Below are 21,942 nucleotides of genomic sequence, written 5' to 3'. Positions count from 1 at the left end.
CCACTACAAGAAAACCAAGAACACTGGTACTTACCAATATTTGGGGTGTACCATCCTCAGAAACCAGGTCAGATACGTGTAGTATTTGACTCTAGTGCGAAGCACGAAGGCATCTCACTAAATGATGTCCTTCTCAGCGGACCTGACCTGAACAACACACTCCTTGGAGTACTCATCAGGTTCAGAAAAGAACTCGTAGCAGTAACAGCAGACGTACAACAGATGTTCTACTGTTTCCTTGTTCGAGAAGATCACAGAGACTACTGAAGGTTCCTGTGGTATGCAGACAATGACTTTAACAAAGACATCACAGAGTACAGGATGAAGGTACATGTGTTTGGAAACAGCCTTTCTCCAGCTGTAGCTATCTACAACCTGAGACGAGCAGCACAACAAGATGAAGGACATGGTCAAGAAGCCAAACAGTTTGTCATTAAGAACTTTTACGTAGATGATGGACTTGCTTCTTTCTCCAGCAATGAAGAAGCTATTAAGGTCTTGAAAAGTACAAGAGAAATGTTGGCAGAATCCAACATAAGATTGAATAAGATAGCTTCCAACAGCAGCAGAGTTATGGAAGCATTTCCAACGGAAGACCGTGCTAAAGACCTCAAAGACTTGGATCTAGGAACAGAATCACCACCCTTGCAGAGAAGTCTTGGGCTTAGTTGGGACCTGAAGACTGACAGTTTCACTTTCAAGGTCGCCAGAGAAGAGAAGCCATTCACAAAAAGAGGTGTCCTATCTACAGTCAACAGTCTTTATGACCCCCTGGGATTCGTAGCACCTATCATCATGCAAGGCAAAGCTCTTTTGAGACAGTTCACTATTGAGCAAGAACAAAGTGACTGGGACGTACCTCTACCTGAAGAGAAGGAAATGCAGTGGAAGTTGTGGAAAGACTCATTGTTAGAGCTTGAACAACTCAGCATCCCAAGACCGTACGCATCTGTTTCCTTATCTGCTACAATGTCATGGACTTGCAATAGAGCTTGGCAACCATTCTGTGTGTCCTGAGTTGCTGCTTCCCTTCACTCCCTACGGAGCGTGACCTGGGGGACCCCAGGGGCCGCGACCTGGGCCCAGCTGCAGCGAAGTCCATCCTCACCACTAGAGGCACTGGTGAACACCTGCTGGGTCTTAGACTCCGCGCCCTGGGGAATCTTGGGTTCAAGTTCTGGTCCATCCGCAGCAGTCTGCTATAGGGTTCACTACCTTGCACTGCGCCCCTGCCTCCAACAGGGTGCAGTTGTCACCTGGCCACAGGTGACCTGACAGTTTGAACAGCCATGAACCCGGCTGACGTGCCGCTCCCCCCAGATGATCCATTACAGAGCTTAGTTCACAGACTCGAGACGCATGAAACTGATCAGACTCAGGTGATGCGATTCCTACAGGATCTGGCTTCCCGCTTTGAACAGCTTCAGACCTCGTTGGGGACCCCGAATCTGCAATCCCAAGAACAACCAGTAGCTGGGCCTGTCGCGCCAGTCACAGATTCGCATCCGCTGCAACTACCTCCTCCAATCCGTTTTTCTGGAGACTCCAAGGCCTGCAGGGGATTTCTTAGCCAATGTACCATCCATTTTGAGCTTCAGCCGCAAAACTTCCTGTCAGATCGGGCAAAGGTAGCCTATATTATTTCCCTCCTTTCCGGCGAAGCTCTAGCCTGGGCTGCCCCCCTATGGGAGAAGGATGATCCGGTAGTTTCCAACCTGCCCGACTTCTTGAAGCTCTTTCGTAACATCTTTGAGGAGCCGGCTCGGGCCTCTTCAGCGGCTAGTGCTCTTTTACGTCTCCGCCAAGAATCCCGTTCACTGGGACAATATGCTCTCCAGTTCCGTATCCTCTCAGCTGAATTGAGCTGGAACAATGAGGCCCTGGTCGCTACCTTTTTGCATGGCCTCTCTGACCGAGTGAAGGACGAATTAGCGGGAAGAACCATCCCCGTCGGTCTGGACGATGTCATCTCTTTATGCAACCAGATCGATATTCGTTTTCAGGAGAGGTCCATAGAAAAAAGACGCCAACACTCCCTAGGTCTTAGCCAGTCTGAGCTCCCCTCACTCCGTCCTCTGGAGCATCCTCTGCCTGTTGAGGAACCTATGCAGCTGGGCCGGACCAGACTTACCCCCGAAGAACGTTCTAGACGCAGAACTTTGGGCTTATGCCTCTATTGTGGAGGCAAGGGCCACCTTCGTGTCTCCTGTTCGCTTCGCCCGGGAGACGCTCGGGTAATACATTTAGAAGGTGGAAAGTTGGACCCAGAAACATCACCTTCCCGTATTCTTTTTCCAGTGTGCCTCCACGTAAGCACTTCTCCTCAGTCGACCCTTGCATATCTGGAATCCGGGGCTGCCGGCAACTTTATGGACTGGAGAACTGCTTCTTCTATGAAGCTCACCCTTTCACCCCTTTCTACGCCATTGGTAGTCTCGCCTATTGATGGAACTGTTCTTCCAGGGGGCCCTATTCGCTTCCAGACACTACCCATTAGGATGTCAGTAGGGATTCTCCACCAGGAATGGATATCCTTTCTCATCCTGCCCAAAGCCTCTACTCCCATTGTATTGGGCCTTCCTTGGCTACAGCTCCACTCTCCCCATGTGGACTGGGTCTCTGGGCAGATCTTGGCTTGGGGCCCTTCATGTTTCTCGTCATGTCTTTCCGAGGTGACCCCAAAGGAGAGAATTTCCGTTGCCACCACATCGGTATCTTCTGACCTTCCCGCTGCATACAGCGATTACCGGGATGTGTTCTGTAAGAAATCAGCTGAAGTGCTTCCTCCCCACAGGTCTTTTGACTGTGCCATTGACCTTGTTCCCGGGGCAACTCTGCCCAGGGGTCGTACCTACCCTTTGTCCATCCCTGAGACCCAGGCCATGTCTGAGTATGTCGCAGAAAATCTTGAGAAAGGTTTCATCCGGAAATCCTCATCGCCTGCAGGAGCAGGGTTCTTTTTTGTCGCCAAGAAGGATGGTACCTTGAGACCCTGCATTGATTATAGGGGGTTAAACGCTGTTACTATTAAGAACCGATACCCCTTACCCTTAATATCTGAACTATTCGATAGGTTGAAGGGTGCCTCCATTTTCACCAAGTTGGATCTCAGAGGGGAGTACAACCTCATTTGAATTCGTGAAGGTGATGAATGGAAGACGGCGTTTAACACTCGGGACGGTCACTACGAATATCTGGTCATGCCTTTTGGGCTGTGTAATGCCCCAGCTGTGTTTCAAAACTTTGTCAATGAGATCTTCAGGGACCTGCTGTACCAGTTCGTTGTCATCTATCTGGATGACATTCTGATCTTTTCGGAAAATCTGCATGTCCACAGAAACCATGTCCGCACTGTACTCCAGCGCCTTCGAGAGAATAATCTCTATGCCAAGCTGGAGAAATGTTCCTTTGAATGTTCTGAGGTCCTATTTCTAGGATGCTTTGTCTCAAGTATGGGCCTTCATATGGATCCTGGGAAGGTCTTAGCCATTACCAACTGGCCCCTTCCTGCTAGTCTTAAGGCCACACAGCGCTTTCTTGGCTTCACAAATTACTATAGGCAGTTCATAAGGAATTACTCTTCCATTGCTGCACCTATTATCGCCTTGACCAAGAAGGGTGCTAATGCCAAAGTCTGGCCCCCCGAAGCTGTCGCTGCGTTTCATGATCTGAAACAGGCCTTTGTCTCCGGGCCCCTCTTGAGGAGACCTAATCCTGGGGATGCATTCTTTATTGAAGTGGACGCTTCTTCAGTGGGGGTGGGAGCTGTTCTTCTTCAACTCTTTGAGAAGAAACGTCAACCATGTGCGTTCTTTTCCAAAAAATTTTCTCAGGCGGAGAGAAATTATGCCATCGGTGACCGGGAACTTCTCGCAATCAAATTGGCGCTGGAAGAGTGGCGTCATCTTTTGGAAGGTTCTCCTCACCCCATAACGATCTTCACAGATCACAAGAATTTACAGTACCTACAGAATGCTAAACGATTGAATCCCAGACAGGCCAGGTGGAGTCTTTTCTTTTCCCGTTTTAATTTCACGATTACGTACAAACCTGGTTCCTGTAACGGTCGGGCTGATGCACTTTCTAAGTCCTTTGACACTTTGGACGAGGACTCCACTCCTGAACCTGAGCCGATCATCCCCACTTCATGCATTATTGCCCATTCTACCACCCTGGACTCAAAGATTCTTCCTGGTAAGACCTTTGTCCCCACTGAGCTAAGAACTAAGATTCTTCGTTGGGGACAGGATTCCAAGGTGGCAGGCCACGGAGGGTTTCTCCGCTCCTTCTTGCTTATCAGCCGTCACTACTGGTGGCCTAATCTCCGCTCGGAGGTCAAAGACTATGTCAAGGCTTGTCATGTCTGTGCTCAGTCTAAATCCTCCACACAAGCTCCTGCTGGTCTCCTCATGCCCTTGCCCATTCCGAAGGAACCCTGGGCTCATATTGCCATGGATTTTATCACCGATCTCCCACTGTCGGACGGTAATACAGTCATTTGGGTGATAATCGATCGGTTTTCCAAGATGGCTCATTTTGTTCCCCTTCCTGGTCTTCCTTCTGCTCCTGCCTTGGTTCCCATTTTTATTCGAGAAATTTTCCGCCTCCATGGGGTTCCTTCTCACATTGTTTCTGACAGGGGCGTTCAATTTACGTCTCGTTTCTGGAGAGCCTTTTGCAAATCCCTCAATATTGCCTTGGATTTTTCCTCTTCTTACCATCCTCAATCTAATGGGCAGACGGAGAGGGTTAATCAGGAGTTAGAGGTTTTTCTTCGCACCTTAGTCTCCGCTCATCATGACGATTGGTCCTCTCTACTTCCGTGGGCGGAATTTTCACATAACAATTATGTAAATACCAGTTCGCAGAAAACACCCTTCTTCGCAGTTTATGGAAGACATCCTCAACTTCCGCTTCCCATGGCCTGTTCTCTGGATATCCCAGCGTTGGCTTCAGCTCAGGAGTCCTTCAATTCTGTCTGGAGTGACGTTCATGATTCCCTCCGGGCAGCTGCCGACAAATTCAAAGGCTTTGCTGACCGCCACAGGCGTAAACCACCTTCTCTTCAGCCAGGGGACAAAGTTTGGCTCTCCACCAGGAACATCAAGATTTAAGTGCCTTCCCTGAAGTTTGCTCCAAGATTCATTGGTCCATATACCATCATTTCTAAACTGAATCCGGTTTGTTTCAAACTTCAGATCCCCAAAAGCCTCAGGATTGCTAACTCCTTCCATGTTTCCCTTCTGAAGCCTTTAGTCCTCAATAAGTTTTCTCGTCCTTTCCCTACCATGGCACCGGTCTCTGAGGATAATCAGGAATACGAGGTCAGTCAAGTTCTGGATTCCCGACTCTGTAGAGGCGTTCTTCAGTACCTTGTTCATTGGAAAGGCTTTGGTCCTGAGGAGAGGTCTTGGGTTCCTGCATCAGAGGTCTTTGCACCTCGTCTTTTAAGAGGGTTTCATCTGAGGTGTCCCTCTAAACCTGGGCCCAGGCGGGGTAGGGGGAGGCCTCGTAAGAGGGGGGGTACTGTCATGGACTTGCAATAGAGCTTGCCAAGCTTACCTGTACCTTCATGTCTGTATTAGAGGTCAGACTGCATTTCTGAATCCTTTTTATCAACTCTACTTCCTGTTCCTGCCCCGCCCAGGTCATCACAGGAAGTCTATATTAACCAACGCACTGCAGACCTGCTTTGCTGTTCAACAGTATTAGTTTCCTGTTCCTGTTTGCCGTGTGCTTGATATTACTACTCTGTTTACCGACTTTGGCTTGTCCCTGACTATTCCTGTTTGCCTGTTATCCTGACCTTTGGCCTGTCTATTGACTACCCTTGTCTGCCTGTTACCCCGACCTTGGCTTGCCCTTCACCATTCTGTGTGTCCTGAGTTGCTGCTTCCCTTCACTCCCTACGGAGCGTGACCTAGGGGACCCCAGGGGCCGCGACCTGGGCCCAGCTGCAGCGAAGTCCATCCTCACCACTAGAGGCACTGGTGAACACCTGCTGGGTCTTAGACTCCGCGCCCTGGGGAATCTTGGGTTCACGTTCTGGTCCATCCGCAGCAGTCTGCTATAGGGTTCACTACCTTGCGCTGCGCCCCTGCCTCCAACAGGGTGCAGTTGTCACCTGGCCACAGGTGACCTGACATACAAAGAGAAGAGAAATATGCGTATTCTCTGACGCATCCACTATGGCTATCACAGCTGTAACCGACCTTATGGTAATAGACACTGAGGGACAAAGCCAAGTAGGGTTCATTATGGGAAAATCTAAACTGGCTCTGAGACCCGCTCATACTGTCCCACGTCTAGAACTTTGTGCTGCTGTCTTAGCTGTAGAGATGGCAGACATGATTACGACAGAACTGGACATTGAGATCCATGCAGTGAACTTTTATACAGACAGCAAGATTGTGTTAGGATATATTTACAAAGAAGATTTTATACATACGTGGCCAACAGAGTGACACGTATCAGAAAGTCTACAAGTCCAGAACAGTGGCATCACATCAGCACGGACAAGAACCCAGCTGATCACGGGACAAGACTGATGCCAGCCGCTGTACTCAAGCAAACTAACTGGTTCGTAGGTCCTTCCTTTCTTGGTAAGCCAGAAACCAAAGAGACTACTCAGGTAGAGACTTTTCAGCTCATAGAACCAGATCAAGACAAAGAGGTAAGACCTCAAGTTGCAGTTTGCAAGACTTTAGTTACAAGAGACAGTCTGGGCACCCATAGATTTGAAAGGTTTCCCAGCTTGAAGTCGCTGACCCGTGCAATTGGAAAACTTATCTGTCTAGCCAGATACTCTTGCAGAGCTACCAATACTGATCAGCGTATCAACGACCATCTTGAACAAGCCAAGGTCACGATCATCAGATGCGTCCAGCACAAAGTCTTTAAAGAAGAAATCCAAAGCCTTCTGAAAAAGGAAGAGATTTCTCGACACAGCTCGCTCGATGAAGATGGAGTGTAAGAATTGGAGGTCACTTGTCGGCAGCGGATATGACTATCCAAGAGAGACATCCCTTCATCATACCCAATAATCATCACATCGCTCTTCTTCTGGTGAGACACTATCACGAGCAAGTCGCACATCAAGGACGACACTTCACTGAAGGAGCAGCACGGTTAGCAGGATTGTGGATCATAGGAGGTAAGAGACTAGTCTCCAGTGTGATCAGCAAATGCGTGATCTGCAAGAAAATTAGAGGGAAACTTGAGGTTCAGAAGATGTCAAACTTACCTGCAGACAGACTTGCTTCAGATCCTCCGTTCACTCATGTAGGTCTAGACGTTTTTGGTCCTTGGAACATCTCTTCTCGCAAGACCAGAGGAGGCAGTGCCGAAAGTAAGCGTTGGGATGTTTTGTTCTTTTGCCTGAGTACCAGAGCAGTTCACATCGAAGTGATTGAATCTTTATCCACTTCAAGTTTCATCAACGCCTTGAGAAGACTTTTCTCTATCCAAAGACCAGCGAAATTGATTCGTTCAGGCAGTGGTACAAACTTTATTGGGGCCTGCAAGGAATTGAAGATCATCTCTACAGACTCTAAAACAGGTTCCTATCTACAAGACCAAGGATGCACTTGGACTTTTAATCCTCCTCACGCATCGCATATGGGAGGAGCTTGGGAGAGGATGATAGGAGTAGCTCGTCGCATTCTGGATGCTATGCTCCTGAAGGTTGGATCCACTCGCCTTACACATGATGCTTTGACTACACTAATGGCTGAAGTCATGGCCATTATGAACGCCAGACCTTTGGTTCCAGTGTCCACAGATCCGGAGATGCCGGCAGTCTTGACACCTGCAATGCTGCTGACCCAGAAGATAGAACCAGTGACAGCTCCCACAGGACTTGTACACCAAGCAATGGAGACAAGTTCAAAGTCTTGCGGAAATTTTCTGGAAGAGGTGGAGACAAGAATACCTGGTGACACTCCAGTCACGCAAGAAATGGCAAGATGACAAGCCCAACTTACAAATTGGAGATGTTGTCTTACTAAAAGACACTCAGGCCCACAGGAACGAGTGGCCTATTGGACTCATTGTGGGAACTGATCTTAGTAGTGATGCTAGAGTTAGAAAGGTGGAAGTTAGAATTGTTAGACAGGGCACTCCCAAGGTGTATGCTAGGCCAATTTCTGAAGTCGTTTTACTTCTGTCCAATGGTTAGTGGCATAACAAAAAGTATGCCAGGTGGGGAGTGTGCTGCCTTCGCACTGTATATCTTGTGCTTGGCACTCAGCAGTGTCTGTCCCTTTAAGACCCTCCATTTTCTTGTAGCCTAGGGGCGGGTCTTCTCCCTACTGCCTTGGGCAAGTCTAAACTTGTCTATGCATTCCAGCAGTGGCGGCTGGTGCTCAAAATTTTTGGGGGGGGCGCAAAAAGAAAAATGTAATAGGTATTGCTTCGTGCCAAAAAACGCAGTAAAAAATTGCGTGACTTTGAAGTCATGGTACAGGCATGGCACAGGTGATGGTATAGGCATGGCATAGGTGATGGTACAGGAGATGGTATAGGCATGGCACAGATATGGTATAGGCATGGCACAGATATGGTATAGGCATGGCACAGATATGGTATAGGCATGTCACAGGTCATGGTACAGGAGATGGTATATGCCCCCTTTCAATTCAGAGACCAGCGTACATGCCCCCTTTCAATGCAGAGACCAGCGTACATGCCCCCTTTCAATGCAGAGACCAGCGTACGTGCCCCCTTTCAATGCAGAGACCAGCGTACGTGCCCCCTTTCAATGCAGAGACCAGCGTGCGTGCCCCCTTTAATGCAATAAACACTGTGCTGTGACCCCTTCAATGCAATGAACAATGTGCTGTGACCCCTTCAATGCAATGAACAATGTGCTGTGACCCCTTCAATGCAGTAAACACTGTGCTTTGACCCCTTCAATGCAATAAACACTGTGCTGTGCCCCCTTCAATGCAATGAACACTGTGCTGTGCCCCCACAATGCAGAGTTCAGCGTGCGAGCCCCTTTCAATGCAGAGCGCCACAGCATTGTCCCCAATCACTGCAGAGCGCCACAGCATTGTCCCCAATGATTGCAGAGTGCCACAGCATTGTACCCCAATGATTGCAGAGTGCCACAGCATTGTACCCCAATGATTGCAGAGTGCCCACAACATTGTACCCCAATGATTGCAGAGTGCCCACGGCATTGTCCCCCAATGATTGCAGAGTGCCCACGGCATTGTCCCCCAATGATTGCAGAGTGCCCACAGCATTGTACCCCAATGATTGCAGAGTGCCACAGCATTGTACCCCAATGATTGCAGAGTGCCACAGCATTGTCCCCAATGATTGCAGAGTGCCCACAGCATTGTACCCCAATGATTGCAGAGTGCCACAGCATTGTACCCCAATGATTGCAGAGTGCCACAGAATTGTACCCCAATGATTGCAGAGTGCCACAGCATTGTACCCCAATGATTGCAGAGTGCCCACAGCATTGTACCCCAATGATTGCAGAGTACCCACAGCATTGTACCCCAATGATTGCAGAGTGCCCACAGCATTGTACCCCAATGATTGCAGAGTGCCCACAGCATTGTACCCCAATGATTGCAGAGTGCCACAGAATTGTACCCCAATGATTGCAGAGTGCCACAGCATCGTACCCCAATGATTGCAGAGTGCCCACAGCATTGTCCCCCAATCAATGCAGAGACCAGTGTGCGTGCTCGCAATTTAATGCACTAACCTGGCGGCGGCGGGTTCTCCCTTCCTCGATTCAGTTCGTCCTCTTCTGCGGCGGGAAGGTGAGCGGCTTCTCCCTCGTCCTCCGAGCGGCGGTGACAGTGAGTGACTGACGCACGCACCATTGTGACGTCGCGATCGGATGTCCTGGATGATGATTGGTCCAGGCTGGAGACTGGACCAATCACAGCCAGGACATCACGAAGGTGGGGGTGGCCAAGCGCTCTTTCCTCCGCCCAGGTTACGCCCCCAGAAGGCAGCCAATCGGCGCCTTTCTAGGTCGTAAACTCCACCCCCCCTTTAGCCACCACATAGAACGGTCAGGCCGACGAACCAATTTTTTTTTTCCTAACTTTATTGTTCCTTTTTGTATTTTTTTTCCTTTTTTTAAGGGGGGTGGCGCCCTGGCGCCCCCTATGCACGGGCCGCCACTGCATTCTTGCTTTAGCCACCATAGGGAACAGACCCTTAGGACTTCTAAGCTAATCGATTGCAAACCTGATGAACACCAAAAGCCTGTAAGTAAAGGATTTGCTTATTCAGCCTGTGTAGAGGGATGCTAGACATTTGTATAGATGATATGTGTTCTAGTATGTAGTAAGTAAGCACATGTTAGTTAGTCCCTATCTTCTGTATAACTATGTATAATGTATGATGTTGAATAGTCATACTTATACCTGTCTTTCATATGTTTGTTTTACAGTTTTACGACATACATGCACACGCATAATATATCTCAGCAAAGATTGCATCAGTTAAAGAAACCAACACTTCTTTCATTGAGATTCGGTTTAAACTTGATGTGAAGCTGTGTACCTAAAGCAACACACAGCCGAGACATTACACTTGTGGACAGCCTTCCCAGAAGAGTTGAAGCTTTTAAAACTGCAAAGGGTGCATTAACTCAATGTTGAACCCTATGGACTAAGACTGGGATGCCATTAAAGTTTGTGTGTGTGTAAAGGCAGGCGTCCCAATACTTTTGGTAATATAGGGTATATACAGTATATATATGTGGATCAATCTTTTATCAGGATTTGTATATTTTATACACTAATAAAAAATTTGTAGCATTTTATAAATTTGCTTTTCTGTGTATTAAATGACACACCAATCATCCCCTCCTCCAGGCTCCTTAAATGTGGACTTTGGGTTCTCTTTCTCCCTTTGGCTACTAAGAGGGACATACTACCCCTACTCATTCACAAAAAAGTAACCTAGAGATAACAACACCCAAATGTCTGACAAGTCCTTTATTTAAAATGAAACCATATGAGGGGGGAAGGGGAATAGAAAGGATACGAAAGGATACGAACATACGGCACTTGACCCCGGACGTGACAACGCCTCCTCCACTTTTGAGCGCGGACGTGACGCTAGGAGCCCCTTGCTGTGGCCATCATCAGGTATTTCCCTTAGCATTCCCTATTGTCACCCCATTTGCCCTCTGACGCTTTTTTGTGCACCTTGGTTCTTTACATTCCCCATCACTGCCCTTGGTGGTCCGGACTATTACCAACACCTTATTCCTTCATTTCTCACTTTTTGGTCTTCCCTTTTCTCTGATCGTCGCCTAGCATTGGGGCACTTTTCCTCTTCATTCCCTCATTTTTCACCTTCATTCACCCCTTCACTTTTGCCCCCTTATTTTGCACTTCTCTCAACTCAGTCACCATTACTCACTTATTACTCTCACTGGGTGTGGTCTTTTACCAATTTTCTTATTTCTTATCAACCGGTTCTTCCTTTTTCAGCATTCCTGAAGTTTTTCAAATGATCCAGTCTATCTCCTTCGATTAACTCAATCCATTTAGGTATTTATACTTACCTCTAGATTTACCTCTATACCTATTTTATTACTTCATATTTGTCACTGTATTCACAGTGAAAACCCTTTTTATATCAATCTAATATCCTTACCCATAGATATCCTTGGAGATCAATACCTTGATATCATCTCTTAAACATTTTTGTCACCTTCACGACGTTATGGAATGCCTATGTGGTATGCCTTTGGCCCCAGTCTGGGCCCCTACAGCTCCCGGAACAGACTTCTTTGACCCTTTGGGAGTACCCATCCACAACATTCTGTTTGAAATGACCTTCCCTTGAAATGATGAGTTGGGGTGCACTTGGCTCCTGACGAGTGGAATGTATCCACGAAACGCGTCGAGCCTAATATGGATGCACTCCTTACCAATATTAACATGTTACCTTTTTATATATGTTTTTATCAATGATCTACTTTTCTCATTGTGTATTCCATGAGTCATGATCTGGTATCTAGGATGTTTTTTTGGGATTGTGCCATTTTACACATGCAGTGTTGATGTAATTTGTACCAATGTGTTTATGTTATATATGCAATTTCTATATGACATATATTAAAATCTGTATTTCCATATGACTGTATTCTTTTATTGTGACCACCGACTCCGCACACCTCATTTAAAGTCCCGCCTTTGTCCCCCCTTTTCCCGGTTTACCTCACTATTAACATATATAGGGTATCGGCTTTTCTAAGAACAATATTCAATATTCATGCTATGTCATGTACATGTGTATATATATATAATTTATACCATATTATACAGATTTTACCAATATGCCGATCCCCTAATCACCCTTCTTATCCCTTTTCGTATCCTTTCTATTCCCCTTCCCCCCTCATATACTTAATAGGGATGGAGGCGGCTAGCCTTGGGCAGGCACCGCCTTATTTAAAGTCCCAACTGTCTTTGTCATTTTGTCTGTTTCGTCTCTGTTTGTCCTGTGTCTTGTTATTCTTTTTAAAATGAAACCAAGAAAAGCCACTCATTGTAAAGCCATCATTATTTCTGATGTCGGCCTCCTAAGAACTTGTCAAAACTCAAAATCCAACAAACTTGGTGCACATAACAGGGAAGAGATGGAGACTGCAATGACATCATTGACCAAATATGGCCATGGCCAGGGATTAACAACAGTGTTAGCCAATGAGATTGGTGACTTCGGCAATTCCAAGCTAAAATACTACTTCTATATATGATCAACAGGGGACTGAATGGGAAAAAGTTCAGGCATTTGTCCAAATGCCAAAACAGTCAAAGATTGGACTGAACTACTGGCCCATCCCTACACAGCACTGCCTTCTTTTATAAGAACAATGTTATACTTTGTGACGCTTTGCCACAAGGGCTTTTTGTCCCCCTTTGACCCACCTCACCATAAAACGACTATCTGTCCTAACCGTATGTAAAATAGAAAATTCTGCTTTTCTTACCTGGGTGTAACCATACAGATTCAGCAGCTGTGCCATTTGGAGAGTGGTGTCAGAATTGAGATCTCCAATGAAACCAGCCAGGGCCCCCTGCTCCATACAGGAATAATTTGGAGCTTCCATTGTATGTCCAGACAATATCTGTAGAACATCTTTTATAGCTTTATTCACATGTCCACAAGAATCATACACATGGTATCCCAGAGTTATGTTGGGAAGAAAATCTGGATTGCTGTTTATCTCATCAATTGCAAATATAAAAGTCAGGAGATCTTTATATTCGCTTTGATAAACCCTGCAGACAATGGATAGTTTAGCAATGGTCTAAGCACAAGAAAGTCTTTATGGCAAATTGTATGACACATTTTAATTGCAGATCTATGGTGGGATTGGTGGCAGTGTGCATTGCATTGTGAAACACTATAGTGAAATTCAATCATTCCTGCACTTATATGAGGTATAGAAGTGGTTGGAAATTTAGGAGGCATAGAGGACCTCAGCTTCAGCCCCTGACATCACCAAGTAACCGCACATTATATTCAGTAGATGTAATGCTATGGAAGAGGGTCAGAGAATGCAGACTTAGTAGAGGAAAGGGTCAAAGACAGGGCTGGTTGGAGCCTGCAGACATGCCATAGGAGACAAGCAGGCACTGCAACTTGGTGGGGGGGGGGGGGCAATATACCAATACCATAATAAAAAAAGTGTCTCTCCCTACACAGTAGTTTCAGCTCCCCATAAAAGCTCCCGCTCATACACATTATGGCTGATGTAAGCTCACCTTTTTTTTTTTTCATAAAGTTGGCCGGATTATTGGTTCCCTTATATTATTGGCTCTTGTGACCAGGATAATGACTAGGGAGGCTTATATTGAGGGGAGGGGGATACCGTGCTTCTGGGAAGTAAGCTATCTAATCTCTAAATTGATTTAGAGATTAGATAGCTTACTTCCCAGAAGCGCGGTATCCCCCTCCCCTCAATATAAGCTTCACACTGTATGGTTTTCAGTATCGGTACATGCAGCATCTAGGAATAGGGTTGAGCGAACACCTAGATGTCCGTGTTCGACGGGTTCGGCCGAACTTTAAAAAAAAGTCCGGGTCCGTGTCCCGGACTTTTACCGAACTTTTCCCGGACACCGAACCCCATTGAAGTCAATGGGGACCCGAACTTTAAGGCACTAAAATGGCTCTAAAACACCAAAGGAAAGGGCTAGAGTGCTGCAAATGGCAGCAAAACGTAATTAAGAGCATGGCAAGTGCTCTGCAAACAAATGTGGATAGGGAAATAACTTAAAACAACAAAAAAAAACAGAAAAATAAAACAATGTTCTTCTTCATCTCTGAAGGACGAGGCCCATATGGAGTAGGAGGGAGGTTAAGGTGGTGGTGGATGTGGCGGTGACATAGGCGTGCGCACAGGGTGTGCTGGGTGTGCCTGGGCACACCCTAATCACCTAGGGCACATAGCATTGCCAGTGAGGAGATGGGAAAGATCTCCCTGGGACCTGCTCTGCTCTATTTCTCCTTGCCTACAGGTACATGGCCCCGATACATTACTCTCCCTGCTGGCAAACACATGCATGTGTATTTCAACTTTGGGGTGCACACCTTAATGCAATAGGCTGCGCACACCTATGGGCGGTGTAGGTGGAAGCGGCGGTGGAGGAGGACCAGGGCCGGATTAACAGCATCATGGGCTTGGTGCTGAGGATTTTGAAGGGCCTTAGGGCCGTGCCTTGCCATGCACCCAGAGGAGGAAGGGTGCAGCCATGCATGCCTAATTCAACATGGGATGCTGTCTCTGAAGCCCATAAACACATCCATGCATCGCCAACTGTCCCTCCTTGTCCGGCCTTCACGCTGTGTGGGGAGGTTCTGAGGGTGCTGCCTGGGGAAGCGAGCATAGAAGCCAGACTTCTGTGTTTACAAGTGACAGAAGAGCGGTAACAGTGAATATGGCCAACCCGGGGCCTATATAAAAGGTAGGGGCCTGGAGCTGCAGCTCCAATAGCCCCTACATTAATCTGGCCCTGAGGAGGAGGACGAGGTAGCCAACACTGCTTCTTTTCACAAATTTTAAATGAGGGTACACCCCAAAAGAGTGAGAAAGAGCAAAAATGGAACAATGGGTGGGTAAGGTCGGTATCCATTGCTATTCTGCATAAGGTACGGAAAAGTCCCGTGGGATCCATGCCTGGTTCATTTTAATGAACGTGAGCTTGTCCACATTGTCTCTGGACAGGCGGCTGCGCTTGTCTGTTATAACGCCCCCAGCCGTGCTAAATACCCGTTCAGATAATACACTGGCTGCAGGGCACGCCAGCACCTCCAAGGCGTAAAGGGCAAGCTCAGGCCATGTGCCCAATTTGGAGACCCAGAAGTTGAAGGGGGCAGACCCGTCATTCACTACATGTAGGCGTGTGCACACATACTGCTCCACCATGTTGGTAAAATGCTGCCTCCTGCTAAGACGTTCCATCTGAGCTGCTGGTGCTGCTGTTTGTTGTGGCGTGCTGACAAAGCTTTTCCACATTTCGGCCATGCTAACCCTGCCTTCTGAGGTGCTGGCGGTGCCCTGGTTGCGTTGGCGACCTCCTCCTCCTCCTCCTCTGCCTTGTGCTTCCACTGTGGCCCCGCTGTCAGATGGGAATGCCAGCAGCATGGCGTCTACCAGCGTGCGCTTGTACTCGCGCATCTTGCGATCGCGCTCCAGTGAGTGAATTAAGGACGGTACGTTGTCCTTGTAACGGGGATCCAGCAGCGTGGCCACCCAGTAATCAGCACAAGTTAGAATGTGGGCAACTCGGCGGTCGTTGTGGAGACACTGCAGCATGTAATCGCTCATGTGTGCCAGGCTGCCCAGAGGCAACGAAAGGCTGTCCTCTGTGGGAGGTGTATGGTCCGTGTCCTCTGTATCCCCCCAGCCACGCACCAGTGATGGCCATGAGCTGGCCTGGGTGCCACCCTGCTGTGAACATGGTTCCATCTCCTCCTCCAGCTCCTCCTCCTCCTCATCCTCCTCATCCTCCAGAACTGTGCCCCTGCTGGACAATTGCGTCCCTGGCGTTTGCGTGTGCAGGAACCCACCCTCGGAGCCCCTTGCGAATGACTGCCCTGAAAGCCTTGGAAATGTTACCTCTTCATCCTCCTCCTCCTCCTCATCCTGTGCCACATCCTCTTCCATCATCGCCCGAATTGTTTTTTCAAGGAGGCATAGAAGTGGGATAGTTAAGCTGAGAACGGCGTCATTGCCACTGGCCATGTTGGTGGAGTACTCAAAACAGCGCAACAAGGCACACAGGTCTCGCATGGAGGCCCAGTTAAATTAAATAGCGGAATAGAAAATATGATCCAAAAAAAGTGTATGTATATCACACGTACACAACCACACTAGGCCCCAATTACTATTGTTTGTACCCCTAAAAGGCTAGATGAGGAGTAGGGGGAGTATGGAACAGGCAGCACCCTCAAACCTTCAGAAGTATGAGATGAACCCCAACAACTTGGAAAGGTGGATCTCTCTCACACGTACCGACACAGACTATCCCGCAATTCAATTGATCCTCAAAGGTTTTTATTGAATAGCGGAATAGGAAATATGATCAAAAAAAGTGTATGTATCTCGCACGTACACAACCACACTAGGCCCCAATTACTATTGTTTGTACCCCTAAAAGGCTAGATGAGGAGTAGGGGGGGTATGGAACAGGCAGCACCCTCAAACCTTCAGAAGTATGAGATGAACCCCAACAACTTGGAAAGGTGGATCTCTCTCACACGTACCGACACAGACTATCCCGCAATTCAATTGATCCTCAAAGGTTTTTATTGAATAGCGGAATAGGAAATATGATCAAAAAAAGTGTATGTATCTCGCACGTACACAACCACACTAGGCCCCAATTACTATTGTTTGTACCCCTAAAAGGCTAGATGAGGAGTAGGGGGAGTATGGAACAGGCAGCACCCTCAAACCTTCAGAAGTATGAGATGAACCCCAACAACTTGGAAAGGTGGATCTCTCTCACACGTACCGACACAGACTATCCCGCAATTCAATTGATCCTCAAAGGTTTTTATTGAATAGCGGAATAGGAAATATGATCAAAAAAAGTGTATGTATCTCGCACGTACACAACCACACTAGGCCCCAATTACTATTGTTTGTACCCCTAAAAGGCTAGATGAGGAGTAGGGGGGGTATGGAACAGGCAGCACCCTCAAACCTTCAGAAGTATGAGATGAACCCCAACAACTTGGAAAGGTGGATCTCTCTCACACGTACCGACACAGACTATCCCGCAATTCAATTGATCCTCAAAGGTTTTTATTGAATAGCGGAATAGGAAATATGATCAAAAAAAGTGTATGTATCTCGCACGTACACAACCACACTAGGCCCCAATTACTATTGTTTGTACCCCTAAAAGGCTAGATGAGGAGTAGGGGGGGTATGGAACAGGCAGCACCCTCAAACCTTCAGAAGTATGAGATGAACCCCAACAACTTGGAAAGGTGGATCTCTCTCACACGTACCAACACAGACTATCCCCCAATTTAACTGATCCCCAAAGGTTTTTGATTAAATAGCGGAATAGAAAATATGATCCCAAAAAAGTGTATGTATATCACACGTACACAACCACACTAGGCCCCAATTACTATTGTTTGTACCCCTAAAAGGCTAGGAGTAGGGGGAGTATGGAACAGGCAGCACCCTCAAACCTTCAGAAGTATGAGATGAACCCCAACAACTTGGAAAGGTGGATCTCTCTCACACGTACCGACACAGACTATCCCGCAATTCAATTGATCCTCAAAGGTTTTTATTGAATAGGGGAATAGGAAATATGATCAAAAAAAGTGTATGTATCTCGCACGTACACAACCACACTAGGCCCCAATTACTATTGTTTGTACCCCTAAAAGGCTAGATGAGGAGTAGGGGGGGTATGGAACAGGCAGCACCCTCAAACCTTCAGAAGTATGAGATGAACCCCAACAACTTGGAAAGGTGGATCTCTCTCACACGTACCAACACAGACTATCCCCCAATTTAACTGATCCCCAGAGGTTTTTGATTAAATAGCGGAATAGAAAATATGATCCCAAAAAAGTGTATGTATATCACACGTACACAACCACACTAGGCCCCAATTACTATTGTTTGTACCCCTAAAAGGCTAGGAGTAGGGGGAGTATGGAACAGGCAGCACCCTCAAACCTTCAGAAGTATGAGATGAACCCCAACAACTTGGAAAGGTGGATCTCTCTCACACGTACCGACACAGACTATCCCCCAATTTAACTGATCCCCAAAGGTTTTTGATTAAATAGCGGAATAGAAAATATGATCCCAAAAAAGTGTATGTATATCACACGTACACAACCACACTAGGCCCCAATTACTATTGTTTGTACCCCTAAAAGGCTAGGAGTAGGGGGAGTATGGAACAGGCAGCACCCTCAAACCTTCAGAAGTATGAGATGAACCCCAACAACTTGGAAAGGTGGATCTCTCTCACACGTACCAACACAGACTATCCCCCAATTTAACTGATCCCCAAAGGTTTTTGATTAAATAGCGGAATAGAAAATATGATCCCAAAAAAGTGTATGTATATCACACGTACACAACCACACTAGGCCCCAATTACTATTGTTTGTACCCCTAAAAGGCTAGGAGTAGGGGGAGTATGGAACAGGCAGCACCCTCAAACCTTCAGAAGTATGAGATGAACCCCAACAACTTGGAAAGGTGGATCTCTCTCACACGTACCAACACAGACTATCCCCCAATTTAACTGATCCCCAAAGGTTTTTGATTAAATAGCGGAATAGAAAATATGATCCCAAAAAAGTGTATGTATATCACACGTACACAACCACACTAGGCCCCAATTACTATTGTTTGTACCCCTAAAAGGCTAGGAGTAGGGGGAGTATGGAACAGGCAGCACCCTCAAACCTTCAGAAGTATGAGATGAACCCCAACAACTTGGAAAGGTGGATCTCTCTCACACGTACCAACACAGACTATCCCCCAATTTAACTGATCCCCAAAGGTTTTTGATTAAATAGCGGAATAGAAAATATGATCCCAAAAAAGTGTATGTATATCACACGTACACAACCACACTAGGCCCCAATTACTATTGTTTGTACCCCTAAAAGGCTAGGAGTAGGGGGAGTATGGAACAGGCAGCACCCTCAAACCTTCAGAAGTATGAGATGAACCCCAACAACTTGGAAAGGTGGATCTCTCTCACACGTACCAACACAGACTATCCCCCAATTTAACTGATCCCCAAAGGTTTTTGATTAAATAGCGGAATAGAAAATATGATCCCAAAAAAGTGTATGTATATCACACGTACACAACCACACTAGGCCCCAATTACTATTGTTTGTACCCCTAAAAGGCTAGGAGTAGGGGGAGTATGGAACAGGCAGCACCCTCAAACCTTCAGAAGTATGAGATGAACCCCAACAACTTGGAAAGGTGGATCTCTCTCACACGTACCAACACAGACTATCCCCCAATTTAACTGATCCCCAAAGGTTTTTGATTAAATAGCGGAATAGAAAATATGATCCCAAAAAAGTGTATGTATATCACACGTACACAACCACACTAGGCCCCAATTACTATTGTTTGTACCCCTAAAAGGCTAGATGAGGAGTAGGGGGAGTATGGAACAGGCAGCACCCTCAAACCTTCAGTATGAGATTGTGTTCACTGTACCCCACAAAGATTGAGTTCACTGCACCCCACAATGATTGTGTTCACTGCACCCCACAAAGATTGTGTTCACTGCACCTCACAAAGATTGTGTTCACTGTACCCCCCAAAGATTGTGTTCACTGCACCCCACAAAGATTCTGTTCACTGTACCCCACAAAGATTGTGTTCACTGCACCCCAAAAAGGATGTTGTTCACTGCACCCCAAAAAGGATGTTGTTCACTCCACCCCAAAAAGATTGTGTTCACTGCACCCCACAAAGATTGTGTTCACTGCACCCCAAAAAGATTGTGTTCACTGCACCCCAAAAATGATTTTGTTCACTGCACCCCAAAAAGGATTTTGTTCACTGCACCCCAAAAAGGATGTTGTTCACTCCACCCCAAAAAGATTGTGTTCACTGCACCCCAAAAAGATTGTGTTCACTGCACCCCACAAAGGATTTTGTTCACTGCACCCCAAAAAGATTGTGTTCACTGCACCCCAAAAAGGATGTTGTTCACTGCACCCCAAAAAGGATTTTGTTCACTGCACCCCAAAAAGATTGTGTTCACTGCACCCCACAAAGGATTTTGTTCACTGCACCCCACAAAGATTGTGTCCACTGCACACCAAAAAGGATTGTGTTCACTGCACCCCAAAAAGATTTTGTTCACTGCACCCCAAAAAGATTGTGTTCACTGCAGCCCAAAAAGATTGTGTTCACTGCAGCCCAAAAAGATTGTGTTCACTGCAGCCCAAAAAGATTGTGTTCACTGCAGCCCAAAAAGATTGTGTTCACTGCAGCTCACACACAGAAAAATGGATGTGGATCACTGACACCTGCCTATCTCCAATCCCACACCACACAGCAATATCGATTGTAGTTTGTAGAACACAGTTTCCCTAAAATTCAGCAGACTCTGTCCCTAACAGGATTGAGAAGAGATCGTAGATCAGGATTGAGTGCAGACCCCACCCCCCACACAGCAATATCGATTGTAGTTTGTAGAAGACACTGACCCTATATAATTCAGCAGACTCTATCCCTAAAATGCCTACAACTCGCCCTGCCTAAACACTCCGACCTGTCCCTCAATTCTATCCGGACACAAATGGTTTTTTCCTGCCTATCTTTCCCTAATCAGCAGCCAGCACGTTGATGTGTGCTCTGTCCCTGAATCTAAGCAGCATAATGACGCCGCTGCGGCTGCCTCGAACTTATAAAGACTTGGTCACATGCTTCAGACGGCCAATCACAGCTACTGAGACATTTGCAGGCATGGCTGGGATGGCTTAAGGCACACCAGTTAAACGATTGTTGATTGGCTGTTGAAAGCCCGCCATGAAAAGAGCGCCAAAGCATGCAAAACCCGGAAATAAAACGACCGAACACGGATTTTTACCCGAACATACAGTAAAGTGTCCGTGTCCGTGTTCGGGTACAAAAAATCCAATTATTCGGTACGAACACGAATAATACAGTCCGTGTTCGCTCAACACTATCTAGGAAGTGTTCATATATATATACGATAAAATCCCCCAGACAGCGCGAGACTCATAACACAATATTTAATGACTAGGGAGGAGCTTCTGGCTCGGTTGCAGGACCAAATGTTTGCTTGTTTGGATGAACAGCTGAACTAATTTTGTGTTTGGCCCGGTCAGACCACCGGCAAGGCTGGAAGAGATACATTTTGGTATCATTATTACTACCACTAATAAATGTGACCGCTTCCCTTCTGTCTGGTTATTAGGAAACCGGCAGCCGCCAAAATAATCCGCTCTGTCCCTAAATCATGTTGTCGGGATGTATCTGAAATGTTGGACAAACTGACTGATGATGGATTTAAATTGTGAGATTTTTTTTTTCTTTTTCTTTTAATTAATGGACATGTCAAAATCTGCGGTGTGGTTATTTTTTTACTTTTTCTATGAATGTGTAGGGGTACTGTGTACAGCTTACTCATTCACATAGGCGAGAGGGTCTGTATCTGGGGTTTCCAATAATCCCCCCCAGCATGCAGAACCCCACAACCACCAGGCCAGTGTAGTGGGAAAGAGGCTTGTGTCCTCATCATTCTGGTGCTTTTTAAATAATGAGTAAAATTGCTTATCAGCGCTGCTCAGTGTGCTAAATTTCTAATATGTGTTCATTGAAAAAGTGATAAATATTATAGTGATAAAATTATAAATATACAGATATACAGCCGTCTGACTTGCGTACTACGCAATTTC

The 21,942-nt window shown here is 46.6% G+C and overlaps 1 protein-coding gene across 1 annotated transcript; it reads left to right on the top strand.

The window, feature by feature from the left end:
• Nucleotides 1–321: 321 nt before the first annotated feature.
• On the top strand, nt 322–8,185 carry LOC309562097 (uncharacterized protein; the record flags this gene model as incomplete). The annotated part of the gene is made up of 3 exons (XM_082266228.1): nt 322–941; nt 6,460–6,958; nt 7,856–8,185. The coding sequence occupies 3 exons, from the start codon at nt 322–324 to the stop codon at nt 8,174–8,176; spliced, it is 1,440 nt and encodes a 479-aa protein (XP_082122354.1). The 3' UTR covers nt 8,177–8,185.
• Between the last annotated feature and the right edge of the window lie 13,757 nt (nt 8,186–21,942).

The sequence above is a fragment of the Pelophylax lessonae genome (assembly GCF_965119305.1).
Source record: "Pelophylax lessonae genome assembly, chromosome: 1".
Taxonomy (NCBI): Eukaryota; Metazoa; Chordata; class Amphibia; order Anura; family Ranidae; genus Pelophylax; species Pelophylax lessonae.
The sequence above is the reverse complement of the archived record's forward strand: the minus strand, read 5'-3'. Positions and strand labels throughout refer to the sequence as shown.